Source organism: Dermacentor albipictus, unplaced genomic scaffold, assembly GCF_038994185.2.
Source record: "Dermacentor albipictus isolate Rhodes 1998 colony unplaced genomic scaffold, USDA_Dalb.pri_finalv2 scaffold_11, whole genome shotgun sequence".
Taxonomy (NCBI): Eukaryota; Metazoa; Arthropoda; class Arachnida; order Ixodida; family Ixodidae; genus Dermacentor; species Dermacentor albipictus.
Genome location: NW_027225565.1, coordinates 13,973,377 through 13,988,247, shown reverse-complemented (window position 1 = coordinate 13,988,247; position 14,871 = coordinate 13,973,377). Strand labels below are relative to the sequence as shown.

The following is a 14,871-nucleotide window of genomic DNA, read 5'->3' as shown; positions in this document are numbered from 1 at the left end:
AACATAGCGACTGGCAATATGTCAAGCTGCGACATTGCGTCTCTCTGCAAGGCAGCAGACGAGTGGACTGGCTGCAGCACATCGGACTGCCACTATCCGATCGGCGCCAGGATTTGCGTGTTTGGGGCCGTCACTTTACACCGGAAGATTACTAACGCAATAGCATTTCGCGAGTTCGGTATTAGGGTAAATGCAAGCGCAAGGGAACGGGGCCTGGCCGTTTGACTGTGTCGTTTCACGGGATGAGCAGAAGCGCAAATGCGAATGGTCTGCACGGTGCAGCCACCTGGTGGCAAGAGCTCAACCACACACAGTAGCAGTAACGAAATGTATTCTTCTGTGCTGCTGGTGTAAATTTTTTTCAGAAGTGTAATCGTTAACATGTTGTTTTTGTAAATGTTTGAAATGTTTTACGCTTGGTTAGAGCAATATTAGCTCTTTGTTTGGCTGGTTAGGCTCTGCACCAATGACTGTACCGTGAAGACTGATCAGGCAGCTTACGTACGCCTATGCTAAAGTTCCTTCATGAGCTTGAGTTTATGCCTCCACTGTTCCGTCGAAACACCCAGCTCCCCTGTGGTTACCGGAATACCAGACACATTCGGTGATGCGACAGAATGCTCGCAACGCATGCTGCTTCGATAGCTCTCACTTGGGGTCGACTGCCAAGCAGCTGTTATAGAATTTGGAGAGGCTTCGCATGCTCGCTTCTAGAAAACCGAATATCGACGACACGACGTGCCATCATGATGCAGAGCCTGTGAAGGCGGAGCTTAGCCCTGATCACTCGGCAAACGAGTTGAGGAGAAAATGCATGGCTATGGAGGAGGGTAACTTGTAATCGTCCCTAGCTCCCTTAATATGAGATGTTTCACAGAAATTGTGGTGCGAATGATTAAGTTTAGCTGTACCCTATGCGTCTACAAAATTTGTCCGAACTGTTTCAGCGGCCCTTTAATTGGGGGCCACCATTGCGGTCACCACTTAGGTCTTGTGCACACACGATGACCAATCAAGTTTACTTTATCTGGCAAGGGCTAATTTTGCAATAGAAAGAACATTCTGGCCCATAGATGCTCGCCGGAACTGTCAGTTGGAATCAGATTAGTGAAAAAATTCATTAAATAGAGCCGAATTGAAGAAAGTCTATGGTATTTGCATACTCCTAATTGTTATGCAAACATAAGTACAATCTTCATAAATGTAGCAAGCTTTGGCCTCTTTTGTGGTGCATTGGCGACACCAGCAGCTTGTGTAATGAGTATGGGTGCATAAATATTAAAATTTTCAAATGTGAATTGAATGCAAATACTTAGCTTTGAATATTGAATAATGATATGCACATGCATTTATTAGCAAGTTAGATTAACGAGTTATGTTAGAACTTTGCAATTGCATTGTCAGTGTTAAAAAACTAGACTAGTAAGCCATTATACTAAAACATGGTATATTTGGCTCATGTTAAAAAATTTAGTAATAACCATTGGCTGTCCTCCCCAGCCTGTGCCTTAATTAAGCCACATCAAATGCCCGTGAACTCGGAGGCATTTGACCGTGTGCCAGTCATCTATCATCACATTTGCTGTCAAGCAATAAGCTCAGAATAAAAAGTGGCTCTGCAAAAAAATAATAATAAAGAAATAAAGAAAATAAAAAAAGCAAGAAAAATAAATGTCCACCTGTGCTGTCCGGAAACAATCGCTACTGAGAGGCTGGCTTTATCGTGTAGTTCAGACATTCAGTGGTTAAGTGTGCTTTACAAGCAGAATTTCACTAAAGCGACAAGATCACCCCAATATTCCTAGATTAGATAGAAACAAATGTGAAGAACCGTGTTCGCTCCCACTCAGCCAGCAATATATTTGATTTGGTTCGAATATTCGTATGAAACCTAATATTTGAGCATTTCTAAATATCTATTTTTCGAATCGGAATACGTATATTAAAGATATAGTATTTGATATTTGAATTTTTGGGATATTTGTGCACCCCTATTAATGAGTGAAAGCCCATAAAGATGGTGTTGAGAGATGCCAGAATGTCACCAGCATTTGCACTTCTCTTTCTCTCTTTTATGTGCAGTACTTTTGGACATATGGCACCACTCTGCAACCATTTGTGCTCCAATCAACACAGGGCTACAATAGCAACTTCAACATGACCCATGTGCCATATGTGGTTGACTCCAGCATGGTCATGCCTGATGTCAGATGCAGTACATCAGGCTCTGCCGCAAGCACAAACAGCTTCACTGGAGGTTTGGATGGTATTTATCATTCTTATTTATTGAAATATATTGCATTCACTTGCTTAACATGGGCACCAACATTTTCACATCTCAAAGTAACAGGTTGGCATAATTATAAAGCACATCCTGGTGCCATATACAGCAACTGTGGCTCATCATTTAATGCAATCTGCCGAAATGTAATTAATGGAAACGCATTCTTTGCCACACATTGGCACTTTGTGGTATGTTGGTAGGTAGATGCCTGTCTGCCTTGTTATGAGTATTTGATTTTAAAAAAATTGTGTCCAATGGTGGGCTTTAAACCGGGTTCCCAGCACTGTAGCCTGATGCTCTGCCCTTTAGGCCATAGACGCATGCATGCTGCTGTTGTGCTAGCAAGCAGTTCGAGGCAATTGGCATGTATTACGTCACATAGCAATAATTTGCTTCTGAAAGTGAGAGCACATGCCTGCACACTGGTTTCCATGAGGCCAAGGACACAGCAATGAAATACCGTAAAACCTCATTAGTACATTCCCACTTAAAACACACTAGTATTGGTTAAAATGTAGTTGCAATGAATTCCTGACCCAGCGTCCATAGAGCCTAATGGCTGACTGTTTAAGCCATAGTAGCTTATCGTATGCCTACTTGTTGGTGCGTAACATGATCACTTTTTGTAAATGGGAACTGCGAGGCCTCAACTCACAGTGTGGCTGTCACCACACTGTGCTCCAAAGGATCTTGTGCCTTTCTGGAAAGTGCAGTAAAACCTTGTTAATTTGGATTTCACCAGACCGAAAAAAAAAAATGTCCCAATTAAGCGAGTGCCCATTTATCAAGGGTATCCAGAACACAACAAACAAATGCTTACTACATCAACACGCCTTTATTTACTGAGTGATTGAACAAGTCCCGTTTCTGTTCTGCATAAAAGCAGTGTGGAAGCTGCAGTTCTCGTCATTTCGTGACTGAAATCGCAGCGGCAAAGGCCTCACAACTTGCTTCGCAACACACCCGCAGCGCGCACCTTCATCTGAGGGCTGTTTCACATGCTGCGACTGGAACGACGAAAATCGATGCAGTTGCAAGTGTCACAATGGGATTTTTAGAGGGCCCATTTCACATGGTTGCGATTTCAACAGTGCGACTGGTGCGACACGCAGGATTGCTTACTGCCAGGTTTCGTGGCACACGCTGCATAATTCTTTCAATGTAATGAATAAAATGTTTAAATTATAATATTGTTTACTTTTCTTTATTAGGAGCAAATAATATGCGTGTTTTGCAATTTAAAAATGTGTTGAAGGTAAGATTTGTTTTGGAGTGCGTAACGGCGGTTGCTGAAGTTCAGTGCGATGAGACACGGTGTACGTAAACAGCTGTTCACAGCTGGTTCAGCACTGTGTGGTGTCTCATGCGCCTTCTATGACCGTGTTGTTCAGCCTGCACTACAACAATCTACAAGATGACCTATCAACATGTTTAGATAGATACCCTCATCGCATATGCAGTATTCGGAATTCGACTGCCACAAAGTCATCGTGTCGGGCCAACGAGATCCTTGCGCTACCCATGCTCAGCGTCAGTTTCTGGAGAAATGATGTGTGTATATCACTCGTGATTGCACATATATGGTACCTGCTCCTAGCCTTCTTGCACCAAACGCAACAACAAGCACCAACTTAAAAGCCGTGTCTGCCCCTGAACGAAGCCGCAAATGATCTGTGTGATTACTGAACGTGGAATGGAAATCGTGTTGTGAAATTCAACCTTAGCACTAGTCTGGTTCGTTCATCGTGGTGCGTGTGTTGTGTGTATATATATATATATATATATATATATATATATATATATATATATATATATATATATATATATATATATATAGGAGTCCTTCTCTGAATATTTATGAAAGTGCAAAAGCCGACGCATAAAATTTTTTGAGCAGGTAGCATCACTTCTGTAGAAACTGTACGTAGTATCATAGCATTATAAAAAACATGCTTCTCGTCCACTTTGTTTTCCTGTGTCTCGCACTGGTAGTATACTGTGAACTTCTCACAAGAAGACCATATGAATACGCGCCTTCCATAATGCTGGAACGTAGGCCCACGGCAAGCGCAGTTGCCGTAGGGTTTTTCACCTTTCTGCTCTGCCTCACACGCCGCTCATGGTTAGCTTGTTTTGTGAAAATAAATATTATTATTATATTATTGATGTTATTAGATGTTATAGTTCCTTCACTGTAATCTACAGCACTCATCCAGATTTCTTAAGCAAAACTACACCCTTTTGCCACACAACAATAATCGCCATCTGTCTTGTCCGCATTTCCTTTCTTTAACGCGGCGAGCCCGGTACTTCCCAGTAACAAACGGCATGCGCATTATCAGCATGACATAGCATTCCCGACAGGAAAGTAGCGGGTGCGGCGTTTTCAAGAAAGGAAACGCAAGCAAGGCAGATGACAATTATTGTTGTGTGGCAGAGATACACCCCAAAGGGTGGAACTTTGCCTAAAAGTGTAGCCATGCATTTAACGTGTATTAGGTCAACATTGTTACGACATGCTAATGGGTGTCATTTCAAACTATATTGCTCAGCAAAAGTACAAATGAAAGCATCAGTGTTTCTTTCTATCTGGTATTCCTAAACAATTCAATTCAAAAGATTCAATTTGCAAAACTTTATGCCCGCTTGAATTGCCTACAAATCAATGCTCAATGCTGAAAAAACTAATTCCTTTTCTTGCTTTCAAAAGGCTGCTTCAATGTCGATAGTGAGCTATAATTATTCATTTCGAAACTCACTAAGCACGTGCTGGTGGGCGAGTTGGTTATACATGATTACGACTTCACGGTTGTCCCGTGTCGTCTTCCTTCGTCCGTCGTTTTATTTGGCGCCTTCGTCGTAATCATTTCGAAAGTGTTAAGCTATGATTATATCTCTAAGCTTATCAATGCGATTTTGTTCCATGAACACAAGTTTTCTTCCTTCCTCTCATCAACAGCCCTGGAATGAAACTGTTCACTTTCATTAGTATCAGGATGCAAACAATCTGAAGTTTCTCCTAAGCATTTGTCCACATGTTATAATCTGCATAGTATTTGTATCATGTTCTAGTGTTGCAATCGCAGTGATGCACACATTTCTTTAAAATATGCTGCAGCAAAGCAATTTATTGAACTTTGTTTTCAAATCTACAAGATGCGGCCACGCAGTAGCGACCCCATTAATAAGCAAAAAAAACTGCACATTCAGTGCACGTGTTGAAATCTATGCGAAGTGCAGTTTTTGTCAAGTGGCCAATTAAATGCTGTTAAAGTAGCTGCAATATTATATAATTGGTCTTATTTTCAACAATCCAACATGTCATCTTTTGCGAGGTTTGCTTATGCGCCGCATAGGTCACAACCTTAATATCATGTAATGTTTATGCACAACACTGTTCACGAACTATACCAAAATGCAAACGGCAGTTAATGTAGATGCACACTGCAACACATCAACACAGTGGCGTTTGTTGAGGGAGGGATGGTGCGAAGTGTATGCAGATGAATGAATGACATGTGCTTATGTATTTATTTATTTATATACCTGGCAAGGGTGCAAGGTTGGAGTACTAGGCGAGGGGGAATAAAATGTAGTTACAGAGGAAGGAGGGCACAATGTTATACAATACTGAACAAGCAAAACAGAAAGAATCACCCCCCATGCACCCCGTACAGATGGTAAACCAGCGAAGCTGAAATGTGCAGCTCCACTGTTTATCACTTGGTTTGTTCCGACGGCTTTTAAAGTCTTTCTCAATTATTGGTTATGTCTGTATTTCTTAATGAGGTTACGCACATGTTTGGCTTGGGTTTATCACATTGTTTATTTTAAATACCACATATCACGCTTCGCATAGTCACCGTCATGGAGGGTGCAATGAGGGGTTCATTGTGGTAATCCAATCAACCAATCAATCATTTATTCATTTATTTATTTATTTTAGTAGGTTCATCAAAGTCTCTGAATTATGTTATGCATTTGTGTTTCGTAATGTGCTAATCATAGTATTTGTGACTCGGTTATGCACTGTAGTTACCAAGTAACACACTGGCGCCCCACATTTTATTTAATTAAATACAGGGACACATTTTTGAACCTATTGCTAAGTCGGTGAGAGACTGCTGCACGCACACTCTGCTGCGAGGGAGAAACGACGTCACCATTGGTGTAGCCAATCGCCCGCCACACCTTTGCTGCAAGATAATTATGTCATCATAATCTTGTCTTAACCCCGTCCCTCTCTGTGTCCTTCCCCTGCAATAATACATAGATAAATGTATATGTTTTAAATATGTAAGCATTTGTATGTCTAGCCAATGAGAAATTTGTTCGTCCGTCACAGATGAATGCAGTGGCTCATACCCCCTTAAATAATGGCTCATACCCCGCAGTAGGGTTTCAGTGGTCGGACCACGAGTGTTTCACCTAGACATATACAGTTTTGCTGTAAAAAGAATGAACACCTTTCTGCTAGAGACCAAGATGGTCATAAGGCGCACTAACAAATGAAATTTTATTGAACATGCCAAGTAAATGCTGGTTGACAAACAATAAATCGAAGTTACACAAAATGGAGCAGCAAGAGCTGATGTGTGTCCTGTCAGGATTGGGGGCTCAATCCCATCGTCCGTGGTCCTTTGCCAAGATTGGAGTACGGCATGAATTCGAAGGTAGCTGGCCCATGCCGTCGTCCAACTTATTTACGCTGAGATCGTTGATGAAGTGAAGAACTGTTTCTCATCGAGAACGAGGAAAAAGGGTTTATTTACAGAAATTAAATCAGTCTAACATGACTGTTTGAGAAAAAAAAGAGTATCAGTCCAACATGACTGCACGAGAGAAGTGACTCAGTCTAACATGACTGCTCAAGAGAAGTGTCCTCAGCATTCGCACAACCACAGTTTTTATACACTCGATCCGCCGGCCATACGAGGCGGCGACTGTTCGTTTACTCATCACCAACTCGCCGCTGCTCTGCAGATCAGTTTACAGACACAAAGACACACACATTCCGAAGCCCAAACGACGGCGTTGAAGGGGTGCCGTTCCGGGAAGTATCGGTGCCGATCGAGGGTCGCTCGTTGTTTTGCGCTTGGACGAGCATGAGAAGCACCAAAATACGGCTTCCCCACGGCAGCTTGTCCATGCGTGTCAAATCAGGTCCACGTTGGGGAACTCCGAAACCATTGTTCACACACCGAACTCGTCCCGTCACAATGTCGATGGGGCTGGAGGAAGGAAGCGGGTTTTCAGCACAAAGGCCGCTTCTTCGAACGCCTCCTAGCTGCAGTGACGGAGAGGGTGCGGAATGCGCGTCTTGCACCCCTTGTCGTAATCGGGTGGCAAGGTGGCAATCTTGCTTAGCGGCTCGCCATTCTTAACAGCGCCTCCATGGCCCGAAAAATCTCGACTGTCTAGCGCTGACAACCGCTAGGCAGGAAGAGAACGGCTGCTGGTCAGGGGGGGATTGATGTCTTGGCTCGCAGCGACCACTTGTGCATTGATGTCACCGCCCCAAAACATCCAACAAGGACAGGCAACTGCAAAATGAACCCCACAACACGGCTCTGCGCCGAGATGATGCGCATTGGCTCTCAGTTTAGACTCGCTAGGCTTCAAAAAACAAAACAACAACAACATAAGTGCAGAAACAAAAAAATGCTACATTTCGCTATGCCAATTTCTGAAGAAAATTCCTGCTGACAAATTCAGCAATCATGGAGGGAATCCTGCTAAATGAGAGGGGATCTTCTTCGCTTAAAGAAAAGTTAACACTAGTCACCCTAAAATTTAGGCGGGACCCTCAAACGCAGAATTCAAATTAGCCTGCTCAAACCATCCGCATTGCTATGCAACTTTCCCTTCTTATATCTAACGGAGAAGTTGTACTCTTGGAGAGTGAGGCTCCATCGGAGCAAGCGGCCGTTTTTGAGTGACATTTGATTGAGCCACGTCAGAGGACAGTGGTCGGTCTCGAAGATGAACTTCGCTCCGTACAAGTAACACGACAACTTCTGGGCGGCCCAAACCAAACAAGCGCATTCCTTCTCTGAAGCGCTGTAGGCTTCCTCCCTTACATTTAGTTTACGGCTGGCATAGAGGATAATATGCTCCTCGTTATCGTCGCCGACCTGACTAAGTACCACGCCCATACCTTTGTCGCTTGCGTCGCATTGAACTATGAATTCCTTTGTGTAGTCTGGCGCGCGAAGCACAGGGCGAGAAACCAATAGCGTTTTCAAACTTTGGAAAGCATTCTCTTTGTCCTTATCCCAGTGTACGTTACTCGGTGCTCCCTTTCGGAGGGCGTCTGTTAGTGGACTTGCCAATTGCGAGTAATTCGGAATGTACCATTGATAGTACCCCACAAGTCCCAGAAATGAACGAAGGTCCGTTTTCGAGCGCGGCTGAGAAAAATCTCCAATCGTCGCTATTTTCAGCTCAGCCGGCCGTCTCATGTCCTGACCGACAACATGGCCCAGATAAGTAACCTGCGAACAACCAAACCTACACTTTACCGCTTTCATCGTTAAGTCGACTTTAAACGTACGAAGCCTCGCATTCTTGTCGTAATAGACTTTGGCGTTCTTTTGAGCTATTGCCATGTTCTTTCCGACTAGTTCTTGGGTTGCGCTTAGCCGTTCCAGTAAATTTAGCACGTATTCAACCACTGTTGGACTCTCCCTTCTTTCCTCCCACATCTCTCTTAACATTCTCAGTGGAGAACGGAGTGTCCTCTCATACACTAGTTCTGCTGGTGAGAACCCTGTCGCCTCATGTGGAACCGTTCGCAAAGCAAACAAAGTTGCCGGCAGACAGTTCTCCCAGTCCTCCTTGTGCTCGTAACAGAGCGCACGCAAAACTCGCTTAAGCACCGAATGCCACCTCTCTACACTGTTTGACTGAGGGTGATAGACAGAACTGCGTATTAACTTTACCCCGCACTTTTGCAAGAATTTGGAAGTCAGTGCGCTCGTGAATACTGACCCTTGATCTGCCTGAATTTCGGCTGGAAACCCAACTCGTGCAAACACTGTCAAAAGCGCGTCTACTACTTCGGTGGAGCTGAGCTCTTTCAAAGGGATTGCTTCTGGAAACTTGGTAGCCGGACACAGCATGGTAAACAAGTACCTGTAGCCTGATTTTGTTTTTGGAAGAGGCCCTACCGTGTCTATTACAAGTCGTCTGAAAGGCTCTGTTATTAGGGGCACTACCTTCAGTGGAGCTTTCCAAGTCTCTCCTGGTTTACCAGAACGCTGGCAGGCGTCGGATGATCTTACAAAGTTTTCTACATCTTTGAAACAGCCAGGCCAGTAGTATTCCATAAGCAATCTTTCCTTTGATTTGTTTATGCCTAGGTGGCCGGACCACCCATTTCCATGACAAAGACTCAAAAGGTCCTCCCTATACTTAGTAGGTATGACTAACTGATCTAAAATCCTACCCTTTCGATCTCTGTAATGCCGATACAACAATCCTCCTCTCTCATGTATCGTTACGTTGCGCCTAGCAATGCCTTCTTTAGCTGTGTCATGTAATTTAGCTAAGCTCTCATCATTCTTTTGCTCAGCTGAGAGGGACTCTCTATCCACGCGTAAGAGTTGATCAAAGTTCTTTGAGGCCGGTGATAATAACGACCCTGTCTCGCTTGTGAGCGCCTCTGCTTGCTCTTCCTGCAGGCTAGAACTCTGACACTCTAGTGCTACGCTCTCATTGAGCTGGTCAGCTGGCAGGCTCTCCTCAACTGTTGTTTTGTCCCTCGGGCCTAGCTCGGATTCGGGTATTGAAGTTATCCCCTTTTCTGCTTCCGCTGGAGGAGCTTGAGCATTTTCAGCCGAAAGCGCCGCGATCTTACGAGCTTGGCCTCGGGTCAATGCCTGTACTATGCCCTCTCCCAGTTTGAGCCCTCTGTCACGCAGTAACTGATTCGAACGATTCGAAAAGATGTAGGGATACTGCAGTGACAAAAATTTGGAAACTGCAGCCTCAGTCTCTAGCTCCCCGAATGGTCCACTGATTTTGACTTTGGCCATGGGCAGACACACGCTGTGTTCTTCTACAACCTGTTTTATCCATGCTACTTTTCCGGTGAAGTAATCTACCATCACGTAAGACGGATGGACAATGTCCAGCGTGGCGGCACTGTCTCTTAGCACTCGGAATGGTTTTCCATTAACTTGCAGGTCGTGGAGATATGGACTTAAAAGTTCCATATTCTCATCTTTTTCCTCCACGTAGGAAAAAACTATGCTAGACTTCTCGCAGTTTACAGCTATATGTCCCAGTTTGTGGCATTTGTAACAGCGAATTGGTCTAACAGATTCGAATTTTCTTTTCTGTTCTTTTTGTGTGGTTTCTCCGTTAAGTTTCTCCTCGCTCTTTTCTGCGGGCTTTTCCGCCATGTCTACAGGCTCTGATCGTCTAGTTTGCGCACCCTTTTTGAACGGAAATGGTTTCCGCGGTCCATTTCGACCGTCCCAGTTTCCCTCCTCGGCGTTCAACTTTCTACGGGTTGCGTACTCTTCGGCTAATTCAGCCGCCCTTTCCACAGTGTTTACATTACCTCTGTCTTGCACCCACAGTTTCACAGCTTGGGGGATGGTTTTGTAAAACTGCTCTAGACACATGCATTCAATGATCATGTCTCTGCTGTCGTACGCTTCCGCGCTTTTAAGCCACTCGACTAGGTTGGCCTTTAAGCTATATGCAAACTCCGGATAGCCCTCGCTATCTTTCTTGCCTGTGCTCCTAAACCTTTGCCGAAAAGCTTCGGCTGAAAGGCGGTATTTCTTCAGGAGACTAGCCTTAACTTTTGCATAATTTATGCATCCTGCACACTCAATCTGGCGATTACTTCCGCCACCTCACACGGCAACATAGACAGCAACCGCTGTGGCCATGTACTCGGACCGAAGTTCATCTTCTCGCAAGTCCTTTCAAAATTGCTTAGGAACAAGCCTACGTCGGTCCCGACCTCAAATGGCTTTAATAGCCTGTCCATGCGGTACGATTCTGCCTCACTTGATCGTCCCAGAGCGCCTTCACTTCCTTGAGACAACTCCAAACGTTTGCTTTCAAGTTCCAGTTGCATTTTTCTTAACTCGCGATCTTTATCGCGTTCCTCTCTCTCTTGTTCTTTTCTCTCTCGTTCTTCTCTCTTTTTCAGAAGTTCAAACCCCATTTCAATTTCTTCCTCACTGGCCTTTTCGGAAATTAGCTCCAATAATTCCGATTTGAGCATTTCCTTGCGTACATCTAGGCCCAGTTCCTCACCAACAATCAACAACTCGTCTCTCAGCAGTGTCCTTAACTCCATGACTGCTGCTTTACTGCCTTGATTCTGCTCTCTAAAGCTAGCTAGTAAAACACAACCTAGCTAACACACAACAATCTAGCTTCCCTACTGTTCTAAACAGAACAACCACAAAATGAAGCCTAGAGAGTCAAAGCAAAAACCAAGCACTTACCGCAGATACAGCACCATGTCGAAAAGTCCATCTCACCGCTGTCAGTCAGTTGTCAGGATTGGGGGCTCAATCCCATTGTCCGTGGTCCTTTGCCAAGATTGGAGTACAGCATGAATTCGAAGGTAGCTGGCCCATGCCGTCGTCCAACTTATTTACGTTGAGATCGTTGATGAAGTGAAGAACTGTTTCTCATCGAGAACGAGGAAAAAGGGTTTATTTACAGAAATTAAATCAGTCTAACATGACTGTTTGAGAAAAAAAAGAGTATCAGTCCAACATGACTGCACGAGAGAAGTGACTCAGTCTAACATGACTGCTCAAGAGAAGTGTCCTCAGCATTCGCACAACCACAGTTTTTATACACTCGATCCGCCGGCCATACGAGGCGGCGACTGTTCGTTTACTCATCACCAACTCGCCGCTGCTCTGCAGATCAGTTTACAGACACAAAGACACACACATTCCGAAGCCCAAACGACGGCGTTGAAGGGGTGCCGTTCCGGGAAGTATCGGTGCCGATCGAGGGTCGCTCGTTGTTTTGCGCTTGGACGAGCATGAGAAGCACCAAAATACGGCTTCCCCACGGCAGCTTGTCCATGCGTGTCAAATCAGGTCCACGTTGGGGAACTCCGAAACCATTGTTCACACACCGAACTCGTCCCGTCACAATGTCGATGGGGCTGGAGGAAGGAAGCGGGTTTTCAGCACAAAGGCCGCTTCTTCGAACGCCTCCTAGCTGCAGTGACGGAGAGGGTGCGGAATGCGCGTCTTGCACCCCTTGTCGTAATCGGGTGGCAAGGTGGCAATCTTGCTTAGCGGCTCGCCATTCTTAACAGTCCATACAGATCCCAACAGGAAATGCATCCATCTCTGAAAGTGTAACAGAGGTCATGCTGACACAAGATTCTCCCAGTGTCTTTAGATCTACAGCTTCAATAATTTCTCAAGGCAGCCGATCTCCACAGAATGCTAGCTTCTTTCTCTACAATGCACCCTCGACATCTGAGCGTGCATTGTAAAGGAAGAAGCTAGCATTCTGTGCAGATTGGCTACCTAGAGAAATTGTGGAAGCTATAGATCCAAAAGTGTGGGGAGAATCTTGCCAGCATGGCATCCGTTAGAGATGGATGCATCTCCTGTCAGAAAACACACATTAATTTTTGCTTCTCCGTTTTGTGTATGTTCAGTTTATTGCTTGCCAGCCAACATTTACTCACCATGTACATTACATATTCTGTTGTTAAATGATCTCGGTTTTCTTGTTTGTCCTATTTGTTCTCTTGTGCCATTTGCAGCCAGGCTAGTGTTTATTTTTTTAGACTGCAACAAGTGGCATTAATGGCCCTTATGGTGCTTCTATGTACCTTATAGAATATTTTATTTGGACAGTGTTGCAAGAGTGTATAGTGTGAAGCAGTAAGAACAGGGCACGCTAACTTCTAATTAAAAGGTTGATTGTGAAAATGCAGTGATTTATTAAAGTTACCAGAAAGTAGTACAGCAAGAAAGCCTGATAAAAACCAGTGCTTGATGAAACCAAACAATCAAAAACAAGAATGAGAGAAAATACATATAAGTATACAAGTCTAGGAGAAAAAAACAAGAACGTTGTGATCACCAAGTGCGCATGCGACTACCTTCCGAGAAACTCTTTTTTTTTTCTAATGGCATAGAACTGGAAGATTGTGCTTGCATAAGCAAGCTGTCAGTCTGTCTATAGGAAAAAGAACAGTGTTTCTTGAAAGGTGCTGGCATGCATGATTGGCGATTGTAGTGATTTGTTCTTTCCTGCACTTGGAATTTTTACCTGTGTTTTCTTTCTGTAATATCTTTATTTATGTTTGGTTGCATCAAGCACCAATTTTTACCTGGCCTTCTTGCTGTTTCATTTTTTCTGGTAAACTGTACAAATAGCCTCATTTTTACAATAAATCTTAGTTGAAAGTTAGCCCTCATCCCTCTCTAGTGCCATCCTGTTAATACTGCTTCATGCTATGTGCCCTTGCAACATTTATGTGTGTGTGAATGTGTGTGCGTGTGCGTGCACATAGATTTGGATGTGAAAACAGGGCCTTGGGTGGGGGCATTGTTCTCCTGTGCAGCCTCATGAATTCATTAATTACAGCGCAACAGAAAGACAATAGACAAAAACAAAGTGAATACACAGAGTGCTTTGATCTTGTCCGTTGTCTTTTTTTTTTTCGCGGTAGTTAATAATGAATCCATGCCAACTCGTCCAGTTTTCATTTCTTATGTTGAGCACATGAGCCCACGTATGTTGTGGAATATCTGCATGGCTATGTATCATATAATTTAATTTCTTGGCCATGTGCTTGCAAGTCATGTGTCAATCTCCAGATTTTCCTGACAATCTTGTGTGATGTATAGGCCCTGACAGTATCTGGTGAATCGATGCAGGCATGCAGGATGTTGTAATCTGCAAATTTGCACTGCAAGTGCTGCTTTGATTGCTCTCAGTTCAGCTTTTCTGGTTGTATGCTATTTAATTTTATGTAGTGTCATACTACTGTTACACTGTTATTGCCACATCAGTGTACTATATGTGCCTGGCGTTATATTGTGTCTTCATGATCAGCAACTTCCTCGGTGTTTGGCAGTCGCATATTGTCTCCTGGCCTAATTGTTTGCCCCCATATTGCACGGTATGGGCTTGTTCTCTTTCAAGTTCAGGTGCTCCTGAGGTTGTGTTTCTGAAGGGACTGGCAGTCTTTGCAACTCACATGCTAGCTGGCAAAGTATCTACCAACCAGGTTCAAAGCTTTTGAGGCAAAGAATTTGGGCCACAGACTGCAACTCTACTCTGTCTAGGTGCTTGTTCTTTGGCTCTTTCTCGCAGAGGTCTTCAAGCATGGTAAAGTTGGAAAGACCTTTCAGTACCCGAAGCCTGTATTCGATCAGTTCTCTTTTTAGTCCGCTGCTGGTAATTCATACCATGCAATACCTTGGACACAAGTACAGCATCTGTGATTTTCCATAGTATCCGCTCCATCCCCCATGATTTTAAGAGTACTTTTTTTAGTAGGCGTAGAATTTGTGTCCAGGCATGGCATAATTGTTTCGCCCACGTGCTGGCTCTGCCATCTTGGTCTTACACAA

The 14,871-nt window shown here is 44.1% G+C and overlaps 1 protein-coding gene across 2 annotated transcripts in view; it reads left to right on the top strand.

Annotated features, from left to right (window-relative positions):
- The window catches only part of LOC135914962 (UDP-N-acetylglucosamine transferase subunit ALG13-like), a 152,833-nt gene that overhangs the window by 124,935 nt on the left and 13,027 nt on the right, over window positions 1-14,871 (top strand). Inside the window, exon 22 of one of the 2 annotated variants that reach the window (XM_070528219.1) lies at window positions 2,083-2,257. In XM_070528219.1, the coding sequence (XP_070384320.1) occupies window positions 2,083-2,257 (175 nt within the window). Of the gene's footprint in view, window positions 1-2,082; window positions 2,267-14,871 lie in introns of both variants that reach the window. The other variant, XM_065447901.2, reaches the window with a different exon arrangement.